Source organism: Hipposideros armiger, unplaced genomic scaffold (genome assembly GCF_001890085.2).
Source record: "Hipposideros armiger isolate ML-2016 unplaced genomic scaffold, ASM189008v1 scaffold_9, whole genome shotgun sequence".
NCBI lineage: Eukaryota > Metazoa > Chordata > Mammalia > Chiroptera > Hipposideridae > Hipposideros > Hipposideros armiger.
In genome coordinates this window covers 5661862-5678766 of record NW_017731359.1, presented here as the reverse complement: position 1 = coordinate 5678766, position 16905 = coordinate 5661862, and the positions used below count along the sequence as shown (strand labels likewise).

General features: G+C 52.6%; 1 protein-coding gene across 4 annotated transcripts; it reads left to right on the top strand.

Moving 5' to 3' along the window:
• The first annotated feature begins 2272 nt into the window (after window positions 1–2272).
• Window positions 2273–16119, top strand: CA7 (carbonic anhydrase 7). Of its 4 annotated transcripts, none has more exons than XM_019653524.1 (7): window positions 2309–2500; window positions 4939–5136; window positions 8387–8505; window positions 9308–9403; window positions 9506–9568; window positions 10100–10255; window positions 12577–13826. In XM_019653524.1, the coding sequence occupies exons 1-7, from the start codon at window positions 2461–2463 to the stop codon at window positions 12616–12618; spliced, it is 714 nt and encodes a 237-aa protein (XP_019509069.1). In that variant the 5' UTR covers window positions 2309–2460; the 3' UTR covers window positions 12619–13826. The 4 variants fall into 4 exon arrangements, with proteins under 4 accessions (XP_019509059.1, XP_019509069.1, XP_019509077.1 ...); XM_019653532.1 differs by lacking the exon at window positions 12577–13826 and adding an exon at window positions 15704–16119 and having other exon boundaries at window positions 2310–2500; XM_019653504.1 differs by lacking the exon at window positions 12577–13826 and adding an exon at window positions 10763–11538 and having other exon boundaries at window positions 2313–2500.
• Window positions 16120–16905: the final 786 nt, after the last annotated feature.

Genomic DNA, 16905 nt, shown 5'->3' with positions numbered 1-16905 from the left:
TGACAATGTTGCATTTTCTGTCACATGCTGGTCTTGGGGCCATCCCTTGCATACAAGATGTGATTGAAAAATACAGTGAGTGATTAAATAAAAAAATTATTACAGTAAAAGACACATTGCCATTAATCTCCCTCGCTTTGAACACACGTATCTCATTGTTCTTGCCACTTTCTGAAGTAGTTTTGGAAGTCCTCTTTTGTGAGTGTCCTTAGTTGTGCTGTCATGGCTGCCTTGATGTCCTGAATCGATTAAAAACGTTTACCTTTCATGGTCATTTTTACTTTGGGGAAGGGCCAGAAGTTGCATGGTGCTAGATCCGGTGAATAAGGTGGATGAAGTCACACCATAATGTTTTTATTTGACAGAAATTGCTGTACCAGAAGCAATGTGTGACACAGAGTATTGTCATGATGAAGGATGACGTAAAGACACTCATGAGTGAGGACATTCAGGACCGCTTCAGAAAGTGGCAAGAACGATGGGATAAGTGTGTTTGAAACAAGGGGGAGGATTTTGAGGGGGAGTAATGGCAATGTGTTTTTTATAGAATAACTTTTTTCATTTAAACATTTACCATATCTTTTTTTTTAAGATTTTATTGGGGAATTGGGGGAGGGGAACAGCGTTGCAACCCAGCTCCAGGTCAAGCTGTTGTTCACCATCTTAGCTATAGAAGGCGCAGCATCACTGACCCTCATGTGGGATCCAAACCTTGGCCCTGCTGCTCAGAGCTGGCATCCCAAGCCAACTCCTAACCGACATGCCACTTGGCCAGCCCTACCATATCTTTTGATCACACCTTGTATCTGTCATGAGTCCCCTGTCCCTGCCCAAGGATCCAGTTTATATTAAGGGCCCCTTCCATCTTCTGGGTCAGAGAGAGGCATGTAGGCAGGACTGAGAAATCATTGACTGGCCTTGAAAGTTGTCAATTAATTTTCACAACTCTTCCTGAACCCCTGAACTGGGGTTCAGAGCCTAGGAAAGGAAAACTGTGACAGCCACAGAGATGTAGAGGAGCCAGGCAGACAGGATGGTAGAATCCTTCACAAGGTCAGCCAAGAGCAGGGCCTGAAATCGTCTCCTCTGGTCAAGGTCAGACCAGCAGACATTCTACAAATGGCCCTTTAACTCCTGTTGGGTACAGGCCCCTGGGTGGGATCATTTGTCTGTCCTTCTACTACCCATCTGTTTGTCTTGTCAAAACTGCCTGCTGAGGCCTAGCCCAAGACAAGCCCCAACTTTGGCACAAGGCCACATCCTAAGATGAATCAGATCAGGCCTGCTGGAGCCAGTGGGTAGAAAACAAAGGATGTACCAGGTGGAGGGCACAGCAAAGGCCAGGACTGGACGGTGGGAAAATGTTGGGCCAACGCAGACACTGAGGTTGCATGCAGGGTGGGAGGCCTGAGCTCCCAGCAAGTGTGTGGAAGGTCATGAGGAAGCAAGGAAAGGAGGGACAAACTGTGGGCTGCACAGGGACAAGTAGAGTCCCGGACAGAAGGAGGAAGCAATGGAGAGAATGAGAGGGCAGAAGGCAGACCCTCAGACTTGGTTCCAGGGGAAAGCCAGCTGGTATCTATGGGTCTGTCTGTATTCATGCCCATTGATTAGTGCCAAAACTCCCTACTTTCCCTTTAAGGTTCTTCCCAGGCCAGGGGTTTGGCTTGTCACTCCTGCCCTTCCCCTCCACTAGGGCTCCTAGACCCCCACACCTACAGGACTCCCTTGCCCCCAGCACAAAGGGGAAATAGTAAAGAGCACAGTGTCTGGAATGAGCTAAACTGGCTAGATGGCCTAAGGCAAGTAATTTCACTTCTCTAGACCTCATTCCCCTACTCTGTGAAAGAGGGATAATGGCAGTACCACCCAATGTTGTAGGAAAGCTGAGAGAGTTAGGTAACAGGACGAGCCCAAAGCTCCGCCCAGCACCTGCCACAGCGTCTGGCAAACAGGGAATCTCCGGTTCTGGACACTTGATGGTCAGTCCAACTTGCAGTTTAAAGGGGACTCTCCAATCCCAGAGGACAAAGGGCCCAGAGCCGAGGTCCCGGGTGGTGGGATTTACTGCTCAGGGAGAAGCCTGGAAGGGGAGGGTATGTGGAGAAACTGGGCAGCCCTCAACAGGAGCGGTTTCTCGTGTTCCAGAGCCTGTACACGTGTTGGAAAAAAGGAGGGAGAGTCGTCCAGCCTGGGCAGGAGTGGGTGCGGGGAGAAGTTTACATCCCCCCGACCCCCGCATCTCCACTCCGGGCTCAATTGGCCTGCGGATGGGGGCCGGGTAGGGCCGGCCTCTCTTGCCCTGCGTGGAGGTGGGGGCGGGTCTCCCGGGAACTGCTCCTCCCGCCCGCCGCCGCTTTAAGAGGCTGCTCCGCAGCAGCAAGCGGGGCCGGAGCTGCAGCCGGAGCGAGCGGAACTGAGCCGAGCCCGCAGGTGCACGGCTGAGGGGACAGCAGCGGCATGACGGGCCACCACGGCTGGGGCTACGGCCAAAACGACGGTAGGCGCAGACCCCGGCCGGCACCGATCCGCTGAGACTCGTTCCCGACCCTTGCGCACGGCCGGGTTTCCCGGACGCGCAAGTTCCCCACCCTTCAGGCCAGACCTGGACGTCCCCCCCTTCCCATCCAGCCCCCAAAACCAGGCCCACCTGCGGGGCCCGAGCCCTGGCTCCCCCGCTCCTGGCTCAAAGTCCGCGCTGCGCCCCAGCTGGCCCAGCCACCAGCTGCGCTGTGCCGCTTCCTCCGCGCAGCCCCTGACGGCCGCGCTCTCTCTGACCTGGGTCGCGACACTCACTCATCCCGGACTGGAGCAGGGAATGAAGGTGGCCCAGGGCAACGCGGGCGGTCGGGGCGCAGCGCTGTGCGCGGGTGCTTGTGAGGGGAGCGCGCACGGCGTGTGTGCGGGGACCTCCCGAGAGCCGGGCTCCGCTGGGCAAGGGCGCGGTGTCCCTGGCAGAGATTTCCCCGCCGGGTGTCCCAGCTTACCTGTCGACAGGTACGTAAGGCAAGGGGACATTTGAGGTGCACGCATGTATCAATCAGGGTGTCTGAACACGTCCCAGTGTGAGGCATGGGAGCCCGTGGCCCACACCAGCCTCCTCATCTGACCAGGGAAATAGCTCCTCGATTCTGCCTCAGTTTCCTGAGGATGCAGAGGAGGAAGAAGAGGCAGAAAGTGAGAGCCAGATGGCTTGAGTATGGGTCTGGGACAGGTCAGTTCCCTTTGGGGATGTTTCTTATGAAGCTGGGGCGGGGGTGGGAGTAAGGGTTTCCCCCTTTCCCTGAGGTGAACAAGGAGGACCCAAGATCCAGGCTGCCAGGAGAAGACTCGGGGAGGCAGGTGGGACTTGCTGGAAGGGAAAGTGCTGGTGGGGGAAACACTCCTCATCCCCACTTCTCTGTGGAGAGGTTGTCACTCTGTGAGGGGGAAGGAGGGTCCTAGACTACAGTCTGGGGGTCAAGAGGTTGCAATGGGCGGGAGGAGGGAGTTCAAAAGGTGCTGTGGTTTCTCTGGCCCCCTCTGGGATCCCAAGGACACAAAGCATCTTCTGGAGGGGAAAACCCCAGATCAGAGCATGCAAAAGCTAGAAAGACACATTCAGACAAAAAGCAACAGAGATCGGCAGAGATGGTGAGAGAAGTGGAGAAAGGGTAGGTTGACAGAACCCATAGAAGATCATCTTCCCCCCCAGCACCTTCTCCATGCCAGCTTTTGGAAGCTTCCCCGAAAGTCAAAGTCCCCTGACTCTAGCCTTCTTGTTAGTCCTGGCCACCAGCTCTGAGCCCCCAGTATCCTATAGTACATGCCCCATGGCTAGCCACCCTCAGACTGCTGTCCCTCACCCAGCCAGACCCAGATCATCAAGTCCAGGGACACTGAGGGAGGGAAGGACAGGGGATAGAGGTGCTGGCATGCTCGCAGGACTTCAAAAATAACCCAGTGAGTCTGGGTCACGATTCTGAGTCATCCAGTGGGGACACGGCTCTGTCGGAACCTGCTGCTATTTTCTCAGGAAAACTTAAGAAGCCAAAAAACTGGGAGAAGCACCAGCCGGCAATCGCTCTAAAAATAGGCTGCATCTCAGGATGTACCCCAGGGAGATGCTGAGCCTCTCTCTGTAGATGGAGCCTCTAGGAGGCAGGTGGTGGGCGCCAGTGGGTGTGTATGCAGGTGTGTGTGTGTGTGTGTGTGTGTGTGTGTGTGTGTACACATGTGTTGCTGGGCCTGCCTGGCTGTTCTGGGCCCAGTGAATACAAGTCACTGTGCACATGTGCACACACATGAAAATCTCTATGGAGCTGTAGGAGTATGCCTGGAGAGCTGGAGGCAGCATATGCACATGCTGTGTTTATACCAGTGCCCAAATGTATGTGTGTGCCCATGCATGAGTGACCCTCAGTTCCCTCATCTGTGAAATGGGGATCAAGCTGGTTTCTACTTCACAAAGTGGTTGTGAGGAACAGATGCATGTCACAGAGCCAAAGCCAGGACAATGGGAGCTTTTGTTTTACTATCACAAACAACAACACAAACATGGCCAAGGTGCAGGAAGAGACCAGATACCCAGTAGGGTCAGGTCAGGGACTTCAGATGCCTGTGGGCCTCTCTGAGCATGTATTAGCTGTTGAAGAGAACTCACTGCCCCAGAACCGCCCCTGAGCCCATGGCTGTATTATGCTCCCTTCCATACATTACCTCTCTGGGCCTCCTATCAGCTCCAGGTAGTAAGGTTTAGTGAGGCCATTTTGCAGACAAGTAAAGGGAGGCTGAAACAGAAGGGAAGTGGCAGAGCTGGGATTGGAGCTCCAGGCTGCACAGTTCCCCAAGCAGGGGCTGTCTGAAAAGATACCAGGGTGACCATCCCCCACAGGTGCCCCTAGCCTGCAGCCCAGAGATCTGGGCTGGCCTGAATCCTTGCTCTATCCCTACCTACAGGCCCCTCACAGTGGCACAAACTGTATCCCATTGCCCGGGGAGACCGCCAATCACCAATCAATATTGTATCCAGCAAGGCACTGTTCTCACCCAGACTGAAGCCACTGAAGCTTTCCTATGAGGGCTGCACGTCCCTCAGCATTGCCAACAATGGCCACTCTGTCCAGGTGGACTTCAATGACAGCGATGATCGGTCTGGTAAGTGGTCCCTGACAGACCCTGGCAGCCCTCCAACTGGGGTCCTAACCCTGTTTTGGGCAGGCTCAGGAAGGGCAGCATGAAAGGAGAGCTCCATCTCTCACCAGCTATGAAGCCATGAGCTGAGCCTCAGGCTCCTTAGGCATAAAATAGGAGTAATAAGGCCTTGTTTTGCTCCCTTGGATCATAGAGAGGAAAAATAAAAAACCTAAAGTGATGTTCATATGGCTGGCATACAGCAGATGCTCAGAAGCTCAAGAAATGCTATTTCCCTTCCTTCTCTTCCGTTTAGTGCTTTAGGTCAGGTTTGTTTTCATGCTGCCCCATCATTGACCTGCTGTGTAGCCTAAGGCCAAAGACTCTTCTCTGTGCAATCTGGCTAATCCCAGCAAAGAGAGAAGGAAGCTAAAATGTTTTGAGTGCCAGGCCCCTTGCTAAGGTCATAGGCAGCTTTTATTCCTCTCAAGAACCCACCTCTAAGATGAGCAAGTAGAGACTCAGTGAGCTGGGGAAAGCCCAAAACAGCCTCGTCTAGCTCCAAAGATCTTCTCTCCAGTCAACATACAACTTCAAGATTCCAACCATCTTGGGCCAGAGAGAAGCCAGCAGGAAATTGGGGCACTCTTTTTCCAATGTCTCTTTGCCCTGGGATTAAAGTCCAGGTTCTTTCATGATAAACTCCTAGGCAGAGGCCTCAGAAGTGCTCTTCAATGAAGGGATTATATCCTTATGATCAGGCCTGTGAGGGGTGGAGTGGGGCAAGGAGGAAACCTGATAGAGTTTCTTGTGTAAGGAAGTGACTGGAACTCTGCCCCCCCCCTCACCACCCTCACCCCCCACCCCCACACACATAATAAAAGTACTGACGGGAACTTATGTTTCAAATAGAAAAATCAAAGGGCAGAGAAGTGGAGGGAAGCTAGATAGGAGTCATCTTAGTTGCTTAGCCCTGAGTTCCTTGGTGGGCTAGGAAAAAAGGGAGAGGATCAATTATAGTTCTGTTGCAGAAGGGAGGAAATCCTGCAGATCCTCAGAGGAGAGACACAGTATTTCCTGGTACTGAATTCTAAGAAAAGCTTAGAGCTTTTCTAGAGCTTAGGGGAGGGACATGGGGCTCTTGATGACCCTAGATGAGTTTATAAAGGAACAGTTTTCATATAGCCGTACCTTATAAACAGCCTTCAGAGGGCAGTGAGGGTTCAATTCAGACATCAGTAGCTCAGTGAGGGCCACTGTTGTTGGGGGAGGGCCCAACGGGTCATGTCTCCGGACCACTGATCCAGAGGCTCACTTTCAGACCTGGCTAGGGTTCCCTCCTGTACCAGAGTGCCCAGGCCTGAGGGGGCAGGGAGCCAGTGGAAAGAAGTTGTACTCAGGAGTGAGATAGTTGGGGCTCTGCCATTCACCAGCTATGTCACCTTGGGCAGGATACCTACCTTTCTGAGCTTCAGTCCCATATTATCCAACAAGGGTAACAATGAGGCCCCCTCAAGGTCTCTGTGAGGGTTGATGCCTACGGAGTGCTGAATACATAGCATGTGCACAGTGAATAGCAGTGTGTTCTATGGTCAGGACGAAAGGAGGAGGTTAAAGGAGCCAAGCTCAAAAGAGTTAGGGAGGGAGTTCACTCACTGAGACGCTTCACTCTAGAGTCCCAGGTAGGGCAGGGGTGGGCACCCACAGGCTGTATCAGGGAGTTCAGCCTGCTAAAGGCCCTGCTTCTCAGATAAGGCAGGGCAGCAAGGAGGGGCCTCTGGACTGTCCTGTCATCCTCCTCCTCAAGGGGCCCACAGGAGTCAAGGCCCTGCCCTGGTCACCCATCCTGAAGGGGGCTAGTGGAACTCTGAGCCTAGGGTTGTCACCTGATCTATGGGCTCACATTCAGGCCTGGCCGGAGCTTTCTCCACTGCCAGATCCCTTTCAGCTAGAAATTCAATCAGTCCCAGGAGGCCTTGTGTGTGGCCCCAGCTCACTGAATACCAGGGTAGGAAAGTTACAAAAACAGCATATGAGGTCTGACAATTAAGTTCGGGAACTTGTTGCAACAATGTTGCTAACCTTTTTTTTTATATCAGAGGGATTATTCATTATAAATTTCTACCACCCGGACAAACAGTTAACCAAGTGTACTATTTGGAAGAGCTGAAAAGGCTGCGTGAAAAAGTTAGACGACCTGAACTTTTCGCCAACCATTCATGGCTCTTGCATCACGACAATACACCAGCTCACACGGGCACTGTCTGTGAGGGAGTTTTTAGCCAGTAAACAAATAACCGTATTGGAACACCCTTCCTACTCACCTGATCTGGCCCCCAATGACTTCTTTCTTTACCCGAAGATAAAGGAAATATTGAAAGGAAGACATTTTGATGACATTCAGGACATCAAGGGTAATACGACGACAGCTCTGATGGCCATTCCAGAAAAAGAGTTCCAAAATTGCTTTGAAGGGTGGACTAGGCTCTGGTGTCGGTGCATAGCTTCCCAATGGGAGTACTTCGAAGGTGATCATAGTGCTATTCAGCAACGAGGTATGTGGCACTTTTTCTAGGATGAGTTCACGAACTTAATTGTCAGACCGCCTAAGTGGAACCCACCAAAAAGGCCATGGGGGAGGGGCATTTGAGGTACCTGGGCCTGGCCATCGAAGTGGGGACCCTCAGGAGCTGGCCTCTTGATAATACCAGGTCCTGGGGAGGCAGCACATCCTGGTGATTAGGGGCTTCAGCTCTGGACTTACAAAGGAAATGCAGGCTTATAGCTTAGCTCAGTGCCTTGCTGTGTGACCTTGGGCAAATGCTTTACCCTCTCTGTGTCTCTGTTTCCTCCTTTATAAAATAGAGATACTAATAGGTTCTGTCCCTCATGGGGACTAAACAAAATAATCCTTCTGCTCCAACCCTGGGTCAGGGCTCCAGACATGGGAGGTCTATTGTTAGTGATAATGGGGGCCTGAGAGGCAACATCCCATCTTCCATGTGAAATGAGGCAGAAGTGGGGAGGATGGAGAGATGTACTCTGTTGGTACTAGACTCTTCTGCTACCCACGGGCTATCAGAATTTCTGCCCTGGCCCAGCTAAGGGTCTAGGGAATTGAGTGGAGACTGACCCAAGGCCAATTAGCCCAACCAATTTTCCAAATGAAAAATGTATCCCCCTCCAGGGCACTGCCCTGATCCTGGCACTACCACCTGCTGGGCTGTGTGGGTTCTCTTACTCGGATTGTTACACACCCTACTTCTACCCGCAGTGATGACTGGGGGGCCCCTGGATGGGCCCTACCGGCTCAAGCAGTTCCATTTCCACTGGGGCAAGAAGCACAACGTGGGCTCAGAGCACACGGTGGATGGCAAGTCATTCCCCAGTGAGGTAAGTGTCCTCCTCAACCTGAACCCTTTTACTACTTGGGGAAGGAGTAGGAGACTAGACAGTCAGCGGCTTGTGGGTGCCTGGAATGGGGCTCTGAAGGGAATGAGGAGGAGCACCCAGGGGCCTTTGACAGAGACACCCTCCACCCACCCCCAGTACAGGGTCCTCCACCTGATCTCTGCCCACTGCTGTCCTGGTCTGTATGTCCAGAAGGAATTTTCTGAGGGGCAAATCCAGTCCCACCGTATCCTCACTAACAAGCCCCTAAGGACTGAGCTTAGCATTCAAGACCCTGTATGAACTGGCCTTGCCAGGCCCCAACCTCTCCTCATGCTGGCCTGCAGATGGTGAACCACCTGCCCACACCTGGCCCTTTTATACCTCCAGGCTTTTGCCCATGTTGTTCTCTCTGTCTGGAATACCTGTCTCCCAGTGTTCCATCTGATAACCCCTAATTATTCTTTGGACTCAACTGCAGGTGCCTCCTCCTCAGGGAGTGTCACACTGGATGGCCATTATCTATTTCACAGTTAGTTCATGGAGGGCAGGGCCTGAGCCAGATTCCTCTTTGGTCCCCTGGGGCTCAAGAAAGGGTTAGGCCCAGAGCAAGGTGGATACACTCTGTGCCCTTTGGGGGCTCCCCAGGGCCACTCAGGAACCTTAGGAACTAGGTTTGACAGCGTGCCCCGCCCCCCCTGCAGAGGGGCCAAGAGTCAGGTGGGAGAGAGGGGAGCCTGGCTCTGAGCTCCCATGGCCCCTGGGAGGCGCTAAGCACTAGCCTGGCCTGTTGTTACCCATGCAGCTGCACCTGGTTCACTGGAATGCCAGGAAGTACAGCACCTTCGGGGAGGCAGCCTCAGCACCTGATGGCCTGGCTGTGGTTGGTGTCTTCTTGGAGGTGAGGAGGTTACCCAGCACAAGAAGGGTTATGGGAGGTCTGGTACTGCCCATAGTTCCAGAACACAGTGGTGCTGGGCTCATACTACCGTCTCCCTGACAGACGGGGGATGAGCACCCCAGCATGAACCGTCTGACAGATGCACTCTACATGGTTCGGTTTAAGGTGAGACCAGGGGTCCATGCCTCTGACCCAGAGCCTGGTGGGGAGGGAGCAAGAGGCTAGATCACAGAGTGCACCCATTCACTCTTCCATTCTGGCAGCAAACCCTCACTGAGATGAAGGTTGCAGGTCAGCGTCTGCACTATCCTGCACCTGATTCCTTTTCAACAGGGTCAGTGGCCCCATGGAGAGCCCAGCATGCAGACTGGGTGGGTATAGGATTGATATGATGCTTGTCACATTTGTTAATGGTCGTCCAACAGGCAATGCCACTAAGGGCCGCTGAAGGCACGGGAGAGGACATGATGGCCAAAGAGCTCCCGGAGCTTCAGCTTTTACATACAAGCAAATGGGTGAACAGGGCCCGGCCCCGGCTGGGAGATGGCATCTGGGATCACAGACATTTGCCCACAATTTGCATCAATGAGCCAAGGAGAAGCCTAGATCCCGCTGACAGAAATGGGTAGGGAGGCTGCTGGTCTGGTCCTAGTGGGAGGTATATGCTGATTTCTGGGTTCCCCTACCCTGCCCCAGGGCACCAAGGCCCAGTTCTGCCGCTTCAACCCCATGTGCCTCCTGCCTGCCCTCCGGCACTACTGGACCTACCCGGGCTCTCTGACAACGCCCCCACTGAGCGAAAGCGTCACCTGGATCGTGCTCCGGGAGCCCATCAGCATCTCTGAAAAACAGGTGAGTCCTCCAGGTGGAGCCTCAGGTGGAGGGATGCTGCCCTCAGGACCCACCCCAGACAATGTGACTCTTCCAACCAGCAACTCACAGCCTGTGGTCCCACCATCAAGGCTCCTGGCTTTTGCTAATAAACATTTAGATTTTTAGATGGGAGTTAGCTTGATTGATGGTCATCAGGACCTAGACACAGGTGGGAGGGGAAACCCCTGGATCCTGGGATCACGCCTACTGTGTTAGAACCTGAATGCCGTGTTTGCTGATAAGCCTGACAGGATTGGAACTGGAACTAGATGAAGCAGGGTCCAGGTTCAGAGGCCCTTTAGTCAGTAAATAACTGACATTGGGGTCCCAAAGAGAGAATGAGAGGGGAGGACTGGGGACAAACCCTAGGGCCAAGAGGAGGGAGAGGCAGAGCAAGCTGGGTGGGGTATGCCAGGTGACGTGTCTGGGATCAGAGAGGACCACAGCACCCCATTCTACCCTGAGTAACTCTTCTGCCTTCTCAAGATGGAGAAGTTCCGTAGCCTGCATTTCACCTCAGAGGAAGATGAGAGGATCCACATGGTGAACAACTTCCGGCCGCCACAGCCACTAAAGGGCCGTGTGGTCAAGGCCTCCTTCTGGGCCTAAGCTGCCTGCCTGCCCAGCCAGCCACTAGGGCACCATCTTCCCAAGGGCTTCCACCTCAGCAGACACCAAACCATATGAAGCTCCCTGCCTGGGGGTGCTATGAACCCCCTCCTACAGCTGGCTTGTTCCTTGGCCACCCTGGACGCTTCTTGATGGGATCCTGAATCTGAGGATACCCTTCAACTGCCCTGGGGACAGGAAGGACAGGAGCTGAGCGTGGTCCAAGCCTGGGACTGCCTCTGCTCTCCAAGACCCAAAGGCCCCTGGGAACCTCCTTTTGTCTTCCCCACTGGCAGTAGCAGCAACCCCACCCTGATCTCACACTGTGATGGACGAGACTGAGCCCTCTGGGGCAGGCAGCTGGCATTGTTAGAAAGACTCAAGCAATAATTAGAGGTGGGCAGAGCTGCCCTCTCAGCATTACCTCTTCTGCAGGCCTCCACCATGCACGAACATCACTGCCAGTCCATTAAAATCAGCACCCAGCCTGCTGGAGATAACATGGCCTTCTCCCTCCAGCCACCAGCTGCCATGAGCAGGCACTGCCTGCAGCTTATGTAGTATCTCCCCTCATTCCCACCCAGCCACCAAAGCTACCTACATGACAGTCCATCTGTGCAATGATTAATAAATTCATTCATCCATGCAACAAATACACATTGAGTGCCTGTGCTATGTCAAGTTCTGTTCTAAACATTAGGGAGGAGCTGGTGATGAGTCAAGCACAGTATGTTGGGAGGAACATGGATACTGAGTAGGTGAGGGTTATATAGAGGGCTGTAGGGGCAGAGAAAAGGAGGAGGCTACCTCGTCTGGTGAAGAAACTAAATTCCAGCCAGTATTCAAGGCAGGGAGAAGGGACTATGTTTGAAGCCAAGGGAAGAGCAGGTGTGCAAGCTCAGAGGTGAGAGAGAGCCCAGAGTGTTTGTGGAGCTGAAAAGGACCGATAGGAGTGGAGCCCTGAGGGAGAGCCTGGGACTCTCTCCCAAGGCTAATGGGGAGTCCTATGGGATCTGGGGTAAAGGCGAGGTAGGGCCAGATGTGCAAAGGGGTAAGATCCCTGTGGAGTATAGATGGGCAGGCAGGAATGGCAACTGGGAGGAGGTGGTGAAGTGGCTAGGAGAAAGGCAACAGGGCAGTGGAGATGGAGAGCAGGGGGCTGGATGAGAGATTTAGGAGATGGAGCCCTAAAGACAGCATTTGGCTATCTGTGAGGGACAGGGGAGTCTGGGTTGTGCCCCTGGGTGGAAAGTGGGGTCTCCACGTGAACTGGGAACCCTGGGGAGTTGCTGACCAGGGTGGGCACACAGCAGTTTCAGGCTACTGGAGAGGAGAACGAGGAAGCCGTAGAATGTTGGGATCTGAGCTGAGAAGGGATGTGAAGGGTGGGGGGCTGCTTTGGAGCATCTTAACTCAAGGTGGTAGGTAAGAGAGGAGGCCTAGGATGGCTGGAGGACAGTTTTGTCCCTGCCCACACTCCTGGTCTGATGCGGGGGCCATTTTCTACCTTCATGTTTCAGGTGCTGGTGAGAAGGGTGGTGCCTGAAAGACAGTATTTACTCAGCTTGGGAGCAGATGGCAGCAGGGATGTAATGTTGGTAATGCTGCCTCTGAAGGCAGGCGAAGGGCCTGGGGCAGATGTCTGGCTCTCTCTCTATGATCCAAGAACTGTCATTACTCTCATTTTACAGATGAGGATGATGAGGCTGGGCAAGTGGCAGAGCAGGATTTGAACCTGTATCTGTTTGATAACTCTCCTGCTCTATGCCAGAGCCACCTGACCCAAGGGAGGGAAGGATGAGCATGTTGGTGGCCACGTGGAGGTCACACAACAGGCCTGATGCTGCTGGTCCTGCCAGGGACCTTGGCCAGCCCCTCTTGGGGATGGTGGCACCACAGAGGACTTGAGAAATGGGAGCTGGTTTTATAATAATTATCCCAAGGCTGCCAAGAATCCTCACTCCCAAAATCCTTTCCTTTAATTCATTTTTTAAATTTAAAACTATTTTAAAACCAAAAAGTAGCCACTTTATGTTATACTCACACCCCAAGATTTGACCCTATTACATCTAAATGGGATGCACCAGCTCGTGCCCAAATGCCTCCAGCAAACCTGACCTCAAGAGACCCAGGACTGGATCCTGAATCCTCATCTGAGCCAAGACTGCCTCCTGGAAGTGACGCTGGGCACATGTGAAGCACTCAAAACAAGACGGGCTCTGCTTGCTTCCCGAGATCCCAGACAGGCCCTCTCTGGGGAGCCAATGTGGCTCTGAAAGAGACCTGGGCTGGTGGCCCAGGCCAGTGGTCACAGCATGCCCAGTCTGTACCCCAAAGAATCTCCTGGAGGAGCAGGCCCTGGACCCCACAGCGAGTCTCCCCTCTCTGGGGTGGGCCTCTGATGATGAGGTGACTGTGTAGACTCAGCCCCCCCAGAGCTTGGCCTGCAGAAGACTTGCTCCCAACCCGATGGTTACCTCTACAGCTGCCGCTGCTGCAGAGTGCTGAGCAGGGGGCTCCCCTTATGGCTGGCCAGGGACACCCACCTGCCAAGGCACTCATCCATAGAGAGAGTGGTCTGTGGCCTGAGCAAGGGTTGGGGTCAGGGACAGAGATGGGTCTGAGGTAACGGTTGCAAGATAACCTAACAAAGTTACTGAAAGAGTTGACACCTGGAAGGGGGCCACACTGACGTCCAAGCTGATTGGGCCTGTCAGCTACAGCTGGAACTGGCCTGGGGGTGGGGAAGGAGATCAGATAACAGTACCTGCCCAGCCTGGACATCTTGGGGAGACTTCCATGTCCATAGATCATAGCATCAACTCTGAACCCACCCTTAAAGGCAAAAATATATTGCTGGTTCATCAAGATTCTGAGGGGAGGGCCAGCCGAGTGTCTCAGTTGGTTAAGAGTTGGCTTAAGAGCACGAGCTCTGAGCAACAGGGCCGCCAGTTCGATTCCCACATGGGCCAGTGACGCTGTGCCCGAGCTGAGCTGTCGCTGAGCTGCCAACAGGTGGCAGGATGGCTCAGCTGGTGTAACAACAAGATTGCCTGCTCGATGGTGGGCTATGCTCACCCGCAACTAAGACTGAACTCGGCACCTTGAGCTGAGCTGCCGCCCGGATGGCTCAGTGGATAGAGAGTGCACTCTTAACAACAAGGCTGCCAGGTTCGACTCCCGCATGGGATGGTGGCTATGTCCACCTGCAACTAAGATTGAACACAGCACCTTGAGCTTAGAAGCCACGAGCTGCCGACGGGAAGCCAGATAGCGACTGGCACCCTCCACAACGAAGATTGAAGAACAACAACTTGGCTGGTCCCTTCCCCAATTCCCCAACACTGTTCCCCTCCCCCAGTTCCCCAATAAAATCTTTAAAAAAAAAAAAGATCTGAGCAGAGTGGGGAATGTGACTCTTTGAGCATGGAAGATTCTGGTATTCGTCCTGCAGCCAGAGGCAGGGCCTGGGAAATGCATCCCTTTCGGTGTCTTCTTTGCTCACAAACTCCAGGGCAGATGCACTGGCTTTCACACCTGGTCTTTGCACCACATATCACTCAAGCCCCCCAGAGCTTGTGTCCTCCTCTGTAAAATGAAAATTGAGTCATGTGAGTCACATACATAATTTAAAATTTTCTAGTAGCTCTATTTTAAAAGGTAAAAAGAAACAAGTATATTTAATTTGAATAATATATTTTATTTAACTCATCCAAAATATATTATCATTTTAATGTCATCAATATAAAAACATTAACAAAATATTTTACATTTTTTGTGTTAAATTTTGAAATCCAGTGTGTGTTTTATACTTACAGCACATCTTAACTCAGGCTAACCACATCTCTAGTGCCCAAGTGCGCATGTAGCCAGTGGCTACCATATTGGATAGTGCAGCTGGAAATGGATGTCTCCCTTTGCAGGGTCATCTGCTGCAAGGTTTCCATGCAGGCCCTCTGGCTTGGCCTGTAGCCAGGCAAGGTGGTGGCAGGAGTAAATCAGATCTGCTCCAAGACTCTGTCTTCCAGGGCAGTCTCAGAACACTTGATGCCAACTTGGCTCCCTCCATTCTCCACCAGGAAACCCCCTTAACCCCCACCTTACTCCAGCCTGGCTGACCCTGCCCAGGCCACCCTTGCAGGACCTTTGCTGTTCCTCTAGGAGAAAGGCCAAGACCTCAGCAAGGAGCTGACCATAAGAGGCTGTCAAGAGTTGGGGAAGGCAACAGTATCCCTGAGAAGGGTCCTGGCTTGGTTGAAGAGACTTGATTAGTCTGGGAGGGCTTCCTGGAAGAGGGGCCCAGAGCAAATTATGGTTGACCCTTGAACTACATGGGTTGGAGCTATATGGGTCTACTTATATGCAGATATTTTTCAATAAATACTGTAAATGTATTTTCCTTCTGATTTTCTTAGTAACATTTTTTCTTTAGTTTACTATATTGTAAGAAAACAGTATATAATACATATAACATATAAAATATATGTTAATCAACTATTTATGTTATCAGTAAGGCTTCTGGTCAACAGTAGGCTATTAGTAGTTAAGTTTCAGGGGAGTCAAAAGTTACACGCAAATTTTGGACTGCACAGTGGGTCAGTACCCTCAACCCCCGCATTGTTCAAGGGTCAACTATAGTTGGCATCCTCAGCAGCTCCTGTGAACATTTACCAGACAGAGAGGAAGAAGGCCTATCCCACCCCCCCACCCCACCCCCCGGGCATGTATCAACAAACAGGAGATGTGTGGCTGGGGACATAGGGGTCTCCAGGTCCTGGAGGCCTCAAATGCGAGGCAGATGTTTACCTTTCCATCCAGGGGCCATGAGGAGCCACTGGAAGTCTAGAGCAGGGGCTGAGGTCCTTCCGGATTGAAAGAAGAGGATCTTCTCTGCGGCTCAGAAAGCACTAGGCATTGCTTTGGCCCGAATCCACCTCTCAACACAGGCAAATTCTAGCAGGTACAATTCATCAGCTCCTCCTACTGCCCCGCCTTGGTCCCCCAGAATGGATTCATGCCTGGGCCCTAGCAGTTCCTGGCTTGGCTGTCTGTGAGTCTAACCTAAATCTCTCCAGCTGCAACCCAAATGTTTTTGTCTTCAGGTATGTGACAGGGTAAACAGGTGGCTCTTTATTCCCACTGAGTTGCTCTCTTAGGGCAGGTATTATGGGAAAGACATGGGGACACAGGGGCCCCAGTGTCAATTGGGCTCCCAGGGGACCCTCAGGTTTTCAGGAAGAGGCTCTTTCTCCTCCTCCTCCTCCTCCTCTCTCAGCTCGTGCTCTGGGCACAGATATCTCCAGAGGGCACATTGCCCTGTCTCTCCAGTTACCCAGGCCTCCGGGGAACTGGAAAGTGGGTCCTTGCTGCAGCTGCTGCTCCTGAATGTTCAGGAGTAGGTTTTGGGGGTTACAATTGTTTCAGCTAGAGGAAGCCACAACAGGAATCAATAAGCTGCCCGGGAACCCTGGAGCATCCAAGCTGAGAGAATTCCTGGTCTGACCCCATTCTACAGATAGAACAATTGAGGCACAAAGAGGGGAACAGAGTTTGCCAAAGTGAGTTGGTGGGAGACCCAGGATTCATGACTCCTGGTCCAATGCTCTTCACTCATCAGGAGAGCCTTATAGATCAAAAAGACCCTTATATCGAATAACTTCCTACTTGCCTGTCATGGAGCCTGAAATCCTGCCATTTGAGCATCAGGGCTCAGTTAAGACATAGTCCTAGATAAAATGCAAATGCCCACAGTTGGTAACACCTTATGGGGGTGCGGGGGCAATGATTTTATCACCTCCTTTTCAATCTGCTGTACGACCCCTTGTCTTGGTATCCGTTTCCACATCTATAAAATGGGTCTGTGAGAGGCCCAAGGGACAAAAAGTAGGACTTTAGGGAGGAGAGAAAGCAGATTTCCCAGAAGCGGAGTCAGGTTGTGACTGAGCTTGAGGCAGACAGCTCTGGATCTCAGGATGTGGGTCACCTCATGTGCCCCCTAAGCTGAAAGGGGCCATGGTGCT

What these genes read in the sequence shown, in the direction of transcription:
- CA7 (XM_019653504.1), top strand. Translation starts at nt 2,461, where the DNA reads ATGACGGGCCACCACGGCTGGGGCTACGGCCAAAACGACG. An exon ending in GGGCTACGGCCAAAACGACG is followed by an intron (nt 2,501 to 4,938) that starts GTAGGCGCAGAC and finishes CCCTACCTACAG; the next exon opens with GCCCCTCACAGTGGCACAAA. An exon ending in TCTACATGGTTCGGTTTAAG is followed by an intron (nt 9,569 to 10,099) that starts GTGAGACCAGGG and finishes ACCCTGCCCCAG; the next exon opens with GGCACCAAGGCCCAGTTCTG.